Consider the following 12,741-nt stretch of genomic DNA (forward strand, 5'->3'; position numbering starts at 1 on the left):
ATCCTTGACTTTTGAAATTTATAGAAAACCTACCAATACAGATGGAGTTATACCAAATACTTCAAACCATTCTTATTAGCATAAAATGGCAGCATTCCATCACATGGTTCATAGAATGCTTAGTTTACCACTAAGCGAAGAAGCAAAATTTAAAGAAACGGAGTTTATTTTTAGAATTGGCAGGCTCAATGGATATCCAGAGCAAACTATCCAATCAATAATCAATAAAAAAAGTAAAAAATTCAACAAGCAATCCCTCACAACATTAACCCCATTAACCGAGAATTTATAAAGGATAGCAGTAGACTTCAACAAAAAAACGGCTTATCCACTTAGACATAAAATAAAAAAGTTTGGTATGGATCTTGTTTTTAGTGGTAGAAAGTACCAACTTAAATCGATTTTAGGATGCACTAAAGATCCAATTGAAACTCTGGGAAAATCTGGGGTATACAAAATTTCTTGTTCTCATTGTGATAAAATTTATATTGGACAAACTAAGAGAACACTAGATATTCGGTTTAAAGAGCACATCGCTGAAATCACAAAAGCTTCCAAAGAAGCTGTTAAAGATGTACCATTTCACTTCAAATCTAAGGTAGCGGAACATTCCTTTTCAGAAAAACATGATCTGACTACCGAGGATATAAAAATTCAACGTCAAACCTCAAATCCATGGAAATTGGATGTTGCTGAGAGCCTAGAAATTTTTAAACAACCCCCTTCGTCTTTACTCAATCGAGATCAAGGTAACGGATACACAAGGCTTTTCCAAACATTACCCATACGCAAGTGATCATCTTCACACACCTAAGTTACCTAATTTCTACCTGCCTTTTCGGTACATAAAGCGGTACAGAGGGTATTTTCTTCATTCTGATACAATACACTGAAGAAGGCTGCAAGTCGTAGCCGAAATACGTATCTGTAACAGAAAAGTGCAATTTTGCATTTTGTTCATCATAGTGGAATTAAAACGGAAGACAACGGTAAAAGTGTTTAACGCACCTAATGTTTCACCACCAAGGAAAAGGATCTCAACACGCAGCAGTAAGATGCATCAACAAGACCAAATATGGACACCTGAAATATTCGCTATAAGTTAGAAGAAAGGTTATACTTGCGTTCTCTATCGAGAGTTCAGGGGGTCCTTGCCAGATTTTTTTCCCGGATCTAATTTGTAGATATTTTAGATCATATATTCGTTATTTTCCATAAAAGTTCATACCAATACAATAATGAATAGGGGAACCCTGGAATATTAAGACAGTGGAGGTAATTCGGACCCCCTCGATTTCTCAGAAAATAGCAAGACTATCTGACTATCGTATATATTCGTGGAACCGCTATTCTGAAACATTAATTTTGAGAGTTGAAGTTGATTCTTTGTAGAAAGCTTGAGGCTCCTATTCTGTGGAATTTTTTTTGATTGGTTGAAAACACAGATATTTTCAAAACGCTCACCACTTTTGTGCGATATGAACGTACGGGGCTATTCGGACCCCCTATTCCGTCAACCACCGTTCAGCGGCTTGCGGCTGCGCACACGCCACAGCAAAGAAAATACATAAGCCGCCAAACGACAGCTATGTCATACCTGATTAAGTTTTTGTAAAGCAATTTATTTTTTTTGCTTCTTTAGGAGCGTCAATTGTAACTAATTCACAGGCAAACATAATTCCATTGTAAAACAGTTAAAGAAAAATGATGGTCTGAATTGCCCCGTAGGGAGGTCCGAATTACCCCTACATTGTAAAAGGATGGAAAAATGCAAATCGTCGCCTAGCGCTGCCATTGAGTGGTGCAAATGTAACTGACGTTTCAAACTAACAGTTAGGACTTTTAACCGGTAACTTTTTTCGCATCTATCCACCTAAAAGGGCGATTTGCTTAAGTAAGTCCGAATAGCCCCGGGTTTCCCTATGCATTTCAATAATATAATCACAAAACAGGTATTTTTAGTCAATTCAAATTACATATTTGAACTGATGTTTTATTCAAATTTCATAGAAAAATGAAGAGTTTGTAAAATGCACGTGGAGATTCTTTTCAAAATTTTCATCTTCAAACATTCATACTACCCATTTAAGTCATATTTTTTCTCTGAGATGCCCTCAAATTTTCTCAACCACAATGTATACAAAACGCTCAGTACAGAATTGAATTAAATTGAGTTGATGTGGTTTTCGATTTTTTATCACACCCGAGTAACCAATAAGCATTATAACGTAGCCTAATATCTGCTAGAGATGTACATTAGGCTGCCCAGAAAACTAATGAATTTTTGAAAATTCAATCGGTCCACCCCAGATTCGATTCCTAGTCCCATCAGGAGTACTTGCACCAAATTTGAAGCAACTCGGACAAGTCTAGTTACCGGACCAACGTGTCTGAAGTTTGTATAGAATTTTTCGACAATTTACATGGATAAAACCCACTAACTCGCAATTTTGCCACTGAATGACACTGTATGTATCGTATTATCACTGTAAGTGAAAATAAGAAAGTTAATTAAATTATCTACAACTTTGTTGAAGACTGGTAGTGAATACGGCTTTGTTAAAAGAAGTTATTAAACTTTTAACGAAGTGCTGTCCGAGTCAGTTTTGCATGGGGCCTAGCAGTGCATGGTTGTGTATTAGTACTCGATTCCCACGAACTATGCATTTTTGTGAAATAATCGATAGGTTTAGCCCAATAGTATGTTCAGGGAAATTGTAACACAAAATAAGATTTATGTTTTGGTTGGAAAATTTTAGTTCCAACTGTGACCGCATAGAGGGCGCCAATACTAACTTTTCATAGAAGAGAGATAGAATATCAAGACGTTCGGAAGAATTATTGCAAAATTCCTGTTCTACAACTTTGTGGAATACACCTAATTTTTATCTCTTTCCGTTGAAAAGTTAGTACTGGCGCCCTCTATGTGGTAAAATGTGGAACTAAAATGTTCTAACCAAAACATGGCTCGTGTTATTTACTAGAATTCTTCTGAACATACCATAGAGCTGAATCTTACAGTTATTTCACAAAAAAAATTTACTTCGCGCGAATCGAGTACTGATACACAACCATGCACTGCTAGGCCCATGTAAAACTGACTCAGACATCACTTCACTAAAAGTTTAATAACTTCTTTTAACAAAGCCAAATTTACTAGTAGTCTTCGGCAAAGTTGTAGACAATTAAATTGATACATACAGTGCCGCCTAGCGGCAAAAATGAGAGTTAGTGGGTTTTCTCCATGTAAATTGTTAGAAAATCCCTTATAAACTTCAGGCACATTGGTCCGGTAGCTAGACTTGCCCGATTTGCTTCAAATTTGGTGCAAGTACTCCTTGTGGGACTAGAATCAATCCAATCAGGGGTGGGCCGATAGGGGTCATTTTTTCCTGTCACTCTAATGTACATATAGGGCAGTCTGAATGAGCCGTCAAGCCCTATACATTGATATAATGTTGGTATTATGCCAGAAAATGCGAAATATTGTGCTATTACTGTGCAGAGTTTGACAGCTTGTTTTTGCGGTACTAATGCTATTATATAGCACCACCGTACAAATGTCAAATTTGAAAGCCTGATATTGGCACTAGTCATGCTATTAGAAAGATTGAATAGGCTGTCATTTTTCGTAATGCGGTTTGTTTTTATGCTTCCTTCTCGGTATGATAAACGAAAAGACTTTGACCATAAATTAGTTTTGGTTTTCTCATAACACAAGCATTTTGAAAATTTTCTCAGGACTACAAATATTTTTTTTACCAAGTAGGATGTAATACTAGATTTCCACGGGTGGCTCCACTTTACATTAAAATACAAAAACTGTTTGCAGGGAAACACCAGAAAAAATAATTTTGACCTCCTAAAATTTAGAAATTAAATTAGATTCAGATTAGTAGAAAGAGCGTGGGCGTGTGAGGGATGGTAAATGATGGTTAGTGCCGTGACGTTATCGTGCGTTATTTTATCGGTAGTGTGAGCGTAGTATTATACTATGTTCAGTGTTCACACTACAAAGTTAAAACATGTTTTAATAATTGGCAGCAAGTAAAACGTCATCAAGATAGCTGTTGGAGCAACCCTTGTTCATAAGATTTAAATATCGCATATGTGTACTAAATTTAGAGATAATGTTTCGATCTCGCTTCCTCTTTTGGATCGTTATCATTCGATCTACTTATTTATCACTAGCACTCGGCTAGCGAGAGAAATAGATCCGATCGAGGATCGGAAAGGCCTTTATTAATTTCCTTTTGTACTGAATTCCCATATAAATTGTTATATGCAAACCAGGTAACCAGTTGAAATAAATCTCTCGAGTAGTGCACACTATATTTTTCAATAGTGCCAAAATCGATTAAGTGAATAAAAATTAATTAGTTTAACACAAACGTATCGTGTCCGTCTTCACATAGTCGATCACATTCCGGACGGTCTCAGTATCCGCCGCGAGAACATTTTTGGTCCTGATCGAGCCGGATCAACCGTTAGGGATCCGAAAAAACGGTGTACATTTCGGACTAGTTTCGCGGTCAAGTGATAGTGAAATCGAACAATCACGTGTCATCACATGTGGTGTCGTTGAGACTTAAGTGATATATTAACAATTTCTGCCTCAGAGCAGCCCAGAAAAAGTGCGCGAAACATCGTAAGTTAAAAACTGCGGTCTCGTTTTGTCGTCGGCAATTATTCGGAGAGCTTCTGCAGTACCACCGTCGCCGTTTCAACGTAGTCAACACGAGGCGAGGCAGACCGCGTGGCTTGGCTTGGGTCTGCATTGTGGCACCGAACAAAAGGACGTCGAACAAAAGTACCGAGATGACGCTACGCCGGCGTGAGTACTTTAGAATCTGAATGTAAGTACCGCATGCAAGAGATATTTTGAGGAAATAGGGTGATCTAAGCGGTGATTCATTTATTGTTTCGATATCGTTTCGTTTGCTTTCATCCCATGAGCATTATTCGGTAGCGTGGCACTCTGGGTTTAAATCGATTGGTGTGTTTTATATTGAGCGTAGGTGAGGTAGGCTTTCTCATCGGATAATAAGTTTGTGGAAATGACGTCAAACTTGCGCACGCTTACCCGTCAAGAGCGGTTCTACTTATACACCATGACCAATCTGAAAGGCTTTGTAGCAAATTTCGATGCCGAACGGGACAGTGGACAACTCGAGGGATGGAAGCAACGAATTGCAAATTTATACCACGATTTTCAGTCTAATCGGTTGCAAATTGAATCGGCTCTGGATGCGACCGGTGAATCAAAGACAGATGAAAAGGGGAGCAAGATTTCAGAGGTAGCTAATAGGGCGATTCGGTGAGCGTTTGAACAAGATTATGTTATGGTTTACAGTTTTCTCACCAATATACTGTGTAAGTTTGAAGCGAAAGTACAGATGATGCTGCCATCCCCTTCTAGAGATAGCGTTAACGTCCCAGATCACTCCCTCTCTCGTATAAAACTACCAGAAGTTAGGCTTCCAACCTTTGATGGATCCATTTCAGAGTGGATAACATTTCGTGATACATTTAAATCTCTCATAGACTCGAATCCCCAGCTTTCGCCAATCGATAAATTGTCGTATCTCGTTGCTTCCTTGTCAAAGGATGCCAGAAAGGTAATTGAATCGATCGAGCACACCGCCGCCAATTATACTGTTGCATGGCATCTGTTTGAAAGGCGTTTTGACAATAAAAAACTGGTGGTAAAACGTATATTGACAGTCTATTCTCAATTGATCCAATGAAAAGGGAGTCGTGTGAGTCACTGATGCAATTGGTCGACGATTTTGAGCGGAACCTGTGCATGATCGAAAAGATGAACATAATACCAACCGACGGTTGGAGCGTATTGCTGGCGCACATGGTTTGCAGTAGGCTTGATCCTTCCACTCTGAAACAATGGAAATCCATCACAAATCAACTGATGTACCCACGTACCATGATGTTATCGCATTTCTTCGTACTCATCTTACGGTGCTCCAATCGTTGACGCCGTTCAAAGCTGGTTCGTTTGATTATGTGAAATCGGAAACGGTCCGGTCGCAGAAGTCTAAAGTAAATGCAGTCCATACAGCTACCAACTCATCGCCCGGTACGTGTCCATTTTGCTCAAAATACGCACATTCTCCGTTCAAATGTGACGTGTTCCAAAAACTCTCCGTGGCGCTGCGCTTCGAGCAAGTAAGAAAGCTAAACCTCTGCATTAATTGTTTTTCCTCCTCCCACCTACTAAGGAATTGCTCATCCGGTGCATGCAGAGTATGCAACCAGAAGCACCATACAATGCTACACCAATCACCGACCGATCGCTCGTTCACCCAATCGAAATCGCCTATACCGTTCGCTTCTAGTTTGCAACCACCGAAGTCGTCAAAGGACAATCAACCCAACTCGTTAAACCAACCCTCAACTTCTCGATCCTCGCCACCAGCAGAATCCCAAACGCCAACAGCCACTGCCTCTAGCCTTGTTTCCACCACTCTCGTCGGAAGTTCCTGCAACGTTCCTGCCACTGTACTGCTATAAACAGCCATTGTAAAGGTCTTCAATTCATATGGAAACGCACAGTAGGCCAGAGCGCTCTTGGATCCTGCTTCTCAATTGAACTTAATAACGGAAAATCTCGTACACAAATGCCAGTTGCGTCGCTACTCCAATCGTCAAGAAATTGGTGGTGTAGGCAACTCTATCGTCGTATCGTACCATCCATGCGGTTACCATTCGTATTGGATCTCGGTGTTCGGATTTCCTCGCAGACGCACAGTGTCATATTGTTAAGAAAATCACACGAGAACTTCCAGTTCGGTGTGTCGAAACTTCCATCTAATATTGTCTTAGCAGACCCGAAATTCCATGAACCTGGACCCATCGATTTACTTATCGGGATGGAGTTGTATTATGACCTGTTGCTCGAAAGTTTTCTTAAACTGGGTCCAGAAAAACCAATTTTGCAAGGAACTGTTTTCGGCTGGGTTGCTTCCGGAAAGGTCGGTTCCAGTCGGCCTGATTCAACTCTTAAACTGGCACATGTCACCAGCACACAGTCTCTCGATGAACAACTATCTCGCTTTTGGGAAATAGAATCATGTTGGACTACCAGTACCCAATCCTTAGAAGAAACCGCTTGTGAAAACCACTTTGCCGCAATTGTATTTCGAGATCAGACCGGTCGCTTTGTTGTCACCCTTCCCAAACGAGCTGAAATTCTAAATCAACTGGGAAATTCGAAGGAGATTGCTTCTCGCAGATTTCGCGCTCTCGAACGCCGTTTTGATACTAATCCTCACCTGAAGGAAGCTTACACGGTTTTTATTAACGAATATCATCAACTTAACCACATACGGGAGATCTCAGACAGTGAAGCTTCCGCGCCTATAGCCTATTACCTGCCACACCATGGCGTCGAAAAGGCAGAAAGTACAACAACGAAACTGCGAGTTGTTTTCGACGCCTCATGCCGCACTGACACCGGAATCTCATTGAACCAGGCTCTCATGCTGGGCCCAGTCATCCAAGATGATCTGTTGTCAATTATTTTACGCTTCCGGATGCATCGATATGTCATTATCGCCGACATCGAAAAGATGTTTCGCCAAATACGTGTGCACCCGTCGGATTACCCACTGCAACGTATTCTTTGGCGTTTCTCATCGTCTCAGCCCCTTCGTACTTTCGAACTTACGACAGTGACTTGTGGCACGGCCTCTGCTGTCGGAGGATGGATCGAATGATTTCCCTCTTGCTTCTTTAGTCCTAGGTAAGGACTTTTATATGGACGATATGCTGACCGGGGTTGACAATGAAGCTGAAGGGAGTGAACTGTGTCGACAACTGTTGCAGTTGCTCCAATCTGCCGGTTTGAGCCTGCGTAAATGGTCTTCGAATTCCTCGACTATTCTTTCGGAGATCCCACCCGAACTTCGTGACGAACGAAGTACTCTAGCTCTTGACTCGCCCATCACTCAAATCAAAACTTTGGGCTTGCATTGGCAGCCGTCCGACGATGTGTTTCGTTATTCCGTGCCCAAATGGTCTCAGGAGGGACCGATTTCTCGCCGTATTGTACTGTCCGACACAGCTCGGCTCTACGATCCCCTAGGGCTTATTGGTCCAGTTGTAGTGATCGCCAAACTTTTCGTACAAACCCTCTGGCGAACTTCTAAGAACTGGGATGATCCGCTAGACGAGGCCCAGCAGCAGCATTGGTTGGAGTTTCGTAGCAGCTTAGATAAATTAGCCACAATCGTTATTCCGAGATGGGTAGCGTTCGCTTCCGCTCCAGTCTCAATAGAGATGCACGGCTTTTGTGATGCCTCCGAGAAAGCTTACGGGGCCTGCATTTATTTGCGGACAGTTTCCATCGATGGGACGATATCCGTACGCCTATTAGCCGCCAAATCCGTAATACTAGACTCAGGTAAAAATATAGTGAATTTCGTAAGAATATCGTATATTTTCAGCAATAAGCAGGACGTATGTAAATCGTAAGATTATCTTATGAAAGGGTATTTATTTAGTCAAATCGGTTTGCTATGGCCTGATTTTCCATAATGCATCTTCGATTTTTCATAAGATAAAATTTTATATTTCTGTTTTATACTACGTTTACACTACAGAGATTCTTGTTGCTAATTATTATAACGTGTTTTAACTTTGCAGTGTGAGTATGGTATAAGAGGATTTTTTATGGAAATGGTCTCAATATCATTTGCATTTCATGACGTACAAATGCAAAATAACACATGAAACATCAGAAAATAATTTTGTCTAGCGTAAAAAAAACATAAAACAATTACTACACAAGGCATATTTTGTATCATCGATCATAAAGCTATGTTTATCGGGATTGTGCAACTGCTAGAAAGCAGTCATTATATTGCAATTATAGCTCTACCTCACTACCAATAGTTTTACCCTTGGTGAAGTTTGATGCTTGTTATTTATTAAACAGAATTAATTAAAACTAACTTTCCTCTTGTCTCATTTTTAACTCAACTTAATTACCGCTCCAATATGTCATCGCTCGAATTCGCTCCAGTAGATACCAACAGTAGCAATCTTATTCTCCAACTCGAGTTGAACGGCGCAAGGACCTCGATATTCTCCCATTAGTATAGGAAAAAGCTGAATCCCCATGAATGGAGAAATGGTTCTATACCTATTTTAAACCTGGTAAGCAGAATAATATGCTAAGTTTCTTTAATAACTCGACCTAAAAAGGACAGAGTATGCGACAATTTGATGGAAGCATGATTCATAAGAGCAATTTTAAAAACTCACGTTCAAGCGAAATTAATAGGCCTCCCCTATTTCTCCATGTTACCATTTGAGCCCATGAGTTGACCAGAGATAGCCTACACTACTCTAACTAACAGGGTTAAATGGGTAGGGCGGAAAAAGGGCTCAATAGTCAGTCACGGAAGATAGCTACGATAAAGTTGAACTTCAACAATAGTATCGTTCGTATAGGTATGGTAAGAATGTTTCATCCGTTTTCTTTCGCTTCGATTCACAGCAAGGAACAGTCCACCTCTTACCCAACTACAGCAACATAGATTCGCAGAGAGTGCCAGGTAAACATTTGCCTTGTTGTGCAATCACATGCTATATGCTCGAGCGATTCCAATATTGCCCGACTGCTACGACTGTGTACTGCTCGGTATAAATACACTATAGATAGCAGTTTTGTATTGGTGGGGTTGTGACCCGATCAGAAAGCAATAACAAGATTATAACAGAATGCGATGTTCGTAGTTAGCTGTGTTATAAATCTGGTCTCGCTGGTATTTAAAATAATAGAAAATTATAACAAGTAGCAGCGCGAGAAATAGTTTTGTAATATTTCTGTTATGCGTTTCTGATCGGGGAGCGGGCAATAAACAAGAAGCGGCAGCTCGACAGCAGGCAGCGAAAGGATGTAGGACAAATTTGCCGTATGATCTGTAGCCTGTTGTAGGTACAGGGTAGCAAAAACAGGTGCCTGGTGTGCTGTCAGGCGCGTCTTGATTTCGGGAACAAGCGAGCACATTATGTTGACAGTGCGAATTACTCAATTCGGTTCAGCCAACGGAAGCTGATAAATTTACTTCGATGGCAGGACAATAGGAAGGGCTGCTCTTGTGTGAACCGTAGCGGGAAATTTGGATCTAGTGCAGTTTGGATCGATTGAGAGCATATTAAGTTTGCTTGTTTGTGACAGGAATTTGGCACTAATATAGGAAAAAATAATTGATGAGTAATCATTGTCTGTTAGACCAGTGAAACCAATTTTCATCAAAATTATCAATTCAAATTGACAGCAGTCTGTGATTTTGATGCATAGAATGAGCAACGACTTTCCTTAGCAATGCTTTTTCAAATCACAGATTAAAGTGAATCGTTAGAAAGTGCAATGAAATTCGAATGAAAATTATGAAGCATTACAAAAAATATAAACCTATCTGGTAGACTCAAAACGACGTTGGCGGAAATCGATGGGCTTCCAGCGGAACATTAGTGATATGGATCCCGCAACCTACAGGTGCGCAAAAACCTTGCTCTTTGCAAATCACTGATGTTCCTTATTGCTGTGTACAGGCATAAGGCATAGGCATTGAAGGAAGCAGACTATCGAGTACAAAATGGAGAATGGTGCAGACATGCTGACATGGGAAGGCTGATAAAATTCTGTAGACTACAGTAAGGTAAACATAAAGCGCCTATGTCGGAAGAGAGACCAGCTAAATAAAGGTCCTGTACTCGCGGACTGCATTATATCGAGGAAGATGAGTATGTGGCGAGTATTCAAGGGGACTGGTGGATGGCGGTTCAAGAGCGAGTAACCTGGAAGCCCCAATGATTCGTGATTCAGAGCATCTAGATTGTTCGGCCACGATGAAGATGATGAACATTACAGATATGATTCATTTCAGCATATCGAATATTGTAATGGCAGTTGGGAAAATATTTGAAAGCTAGAAATCTGTTTGCGTACATGTTTCCTCTTAACCCTCTGGCACTCGCGCGAATGGCTCTCCGAATGAGCAGCCGCTGATGCTGAAAGAAAAATAACCTAGATTTTCTGAAGGTGTTGCACTAAATACAACGGCGCGAGTGCTGGAGGGTTAACTGCATTCGCTTAATCCTATCCGCTGTTCGAAGTATACTGTCAGAATGAACAGAGTTGATCTATATAGTTACATGGCGTTGTTTGAGAGCCAACTGTGCGGTAGCCTGGGAAGAGAAATGAGGGAGTTAGGTGTGTTGAACGCATTCATATTATACTTAATTAGATCAGGTTATTTTTTACACTTTTTTTAGTTAGTAACACATTTGTTCAAATCTATCGGTTAAAACTTTTAAGATTTTTAGGAACGTGTCCACTGGAAAACAGACGGAGAAAGAATGACCAGAACGGTGAGGATGAGGAAACGTTGAAAATTCACCTTTTTTGGAAACACTGAGAAAAGATATGTCCTCAAGCAGGAATCGAACTTGCGATCTCACAGTCTCTAGTTGGGTGCGTTAATCACTCCGCCATCGAGGAACTGTGATAATGCCACCACATATTCCCGACAGTATCGTGATCACCGCCACAGCCTCCAATACCGACTTCCAATGTCTCCTATAAGCAGATTGTCACCTCTCCCTCTCCTCGGTCGGGCCAAACAAGAGAGTCGTTATCTATTTTTAGATCCAGTGGACTGCGCTCAGGCTTGAGATATTATTATCACTATTTGCCCCCCTTAGCTAGCTCAGTCATCGCCAAACTTTGGCAGTGGGTAGAGCTATGGAGGAGCATGTTAAAGTCTGCCCTCAAAACCTCAACATGCATAGTTCTACTCACTGCCAAAGTCTGGCGGTATTAGAAAAGAATGAAAAGGCACATGGCACGAAAAAGAGCGAGAGAGCGACAATAGTGCGTATTCGTGCGACTATGCAACGGTTGTTTTTTTTCTCATCATTCGTTTGACCGTCGTTGTGCTACCAGCCAGAGTACAATTTTTTATACCATGACAGTTCTCAAGTCCACCGGATGGAAAGCTGCCGGAAAGTAGTAAAGTATGAAGGTCGTCCACAAAAGTGCCCTCGCTACCGACCAGGAAATATCGCTCTGTGAGAAATTTACCGCTATCAAAAGTCAACGGAGCTACTAATCCGCAAGCTGCCCTTCCAGTGTCTGGTTCGTGAGATTGCACAGGACTTCAAAATCAATCTATGCTTCCAGAGCTAAGCCTTACTCTAGCAACAATTGTGGTTTAATAAAAAAAAGAAAATTGTGATTTTCTGATAGTTTTATAGCAATTGATAAAACTTAGATTGCACTTGTAGCGTGCTATAAAACTTCAATTATTACTTGGGTAATGACCCCCAAGAAGCCAGCGGGCCTACCTGGTCGGTTTGTTCGAAGATACGAAATAGTGTGCCATCCACGCCTACCTAGTTACCATCATGCCGAAAGACAACAAACTGGCTGGCCGAATCTACTATTAGCGGACCTATTGTGTCTCCCACAAAAAACGAACCAATGGTCCTTTTCAAGACCAATCAATTATATTGTAGTAAGAATATTTAACTGAAATTCCATTTTACATTGCATTACCAAAAATACCCCAACCGCCCTTCTCTTTTGCCGACTTAAACTCTTTTCAATCTTAATACTGCGCGGCGGCAGTTCTGATTTGCTAGTACATATATAACAACACGTTGAAAATTCTGATGTTTGGGCGTTGTCTCCAAAAGCTTCTTGGGTGTGTGTGT

General features: G+C 40.8%; 2 protein-coding genes across 3 annotated transcripts in view; both read left to right on the top strand.

The window, feature by feature from the left end:
* LOC131684447 (voltage-dependent calcium channel type A subunit alpha-1-like) overlaps nucleotides 1–12,741 on the top strand; it is a 196,224-nt gene that overhangs the window by 8,177 nt on the left and 175,306 nt on the right. The gene's annotated exons all lie outside the window — the stretch shown is intronic.
* On the top strand, nucleotides 6,888–7,733 carry LOC131680734 (uncharacterized). The gene has a single exon (XM_058961441.1). It carries the CDS (start codon nucleotides 6,888–6,890, stop codon nucleotides 7,731–7,733), a length of 846 nt encoding a protein of 281 aa, XP_058817424.1.

Source organism: Topomyia yanbarensis, chromosome 2 (genome assembly GCF_030247195.1).
Source record: "Topomyia yanbarensis strain Yona2022 chromosome 2, ASM3024719v1, whole genome shotgun sequence".
NCBI classification, from domain to species: domain Eukaryota; kingdom Metazoa; phylum Arthropoda; class Insecta; order Diptera; family Culicidae; genus Topomyia; species Topomyia yanbarensis.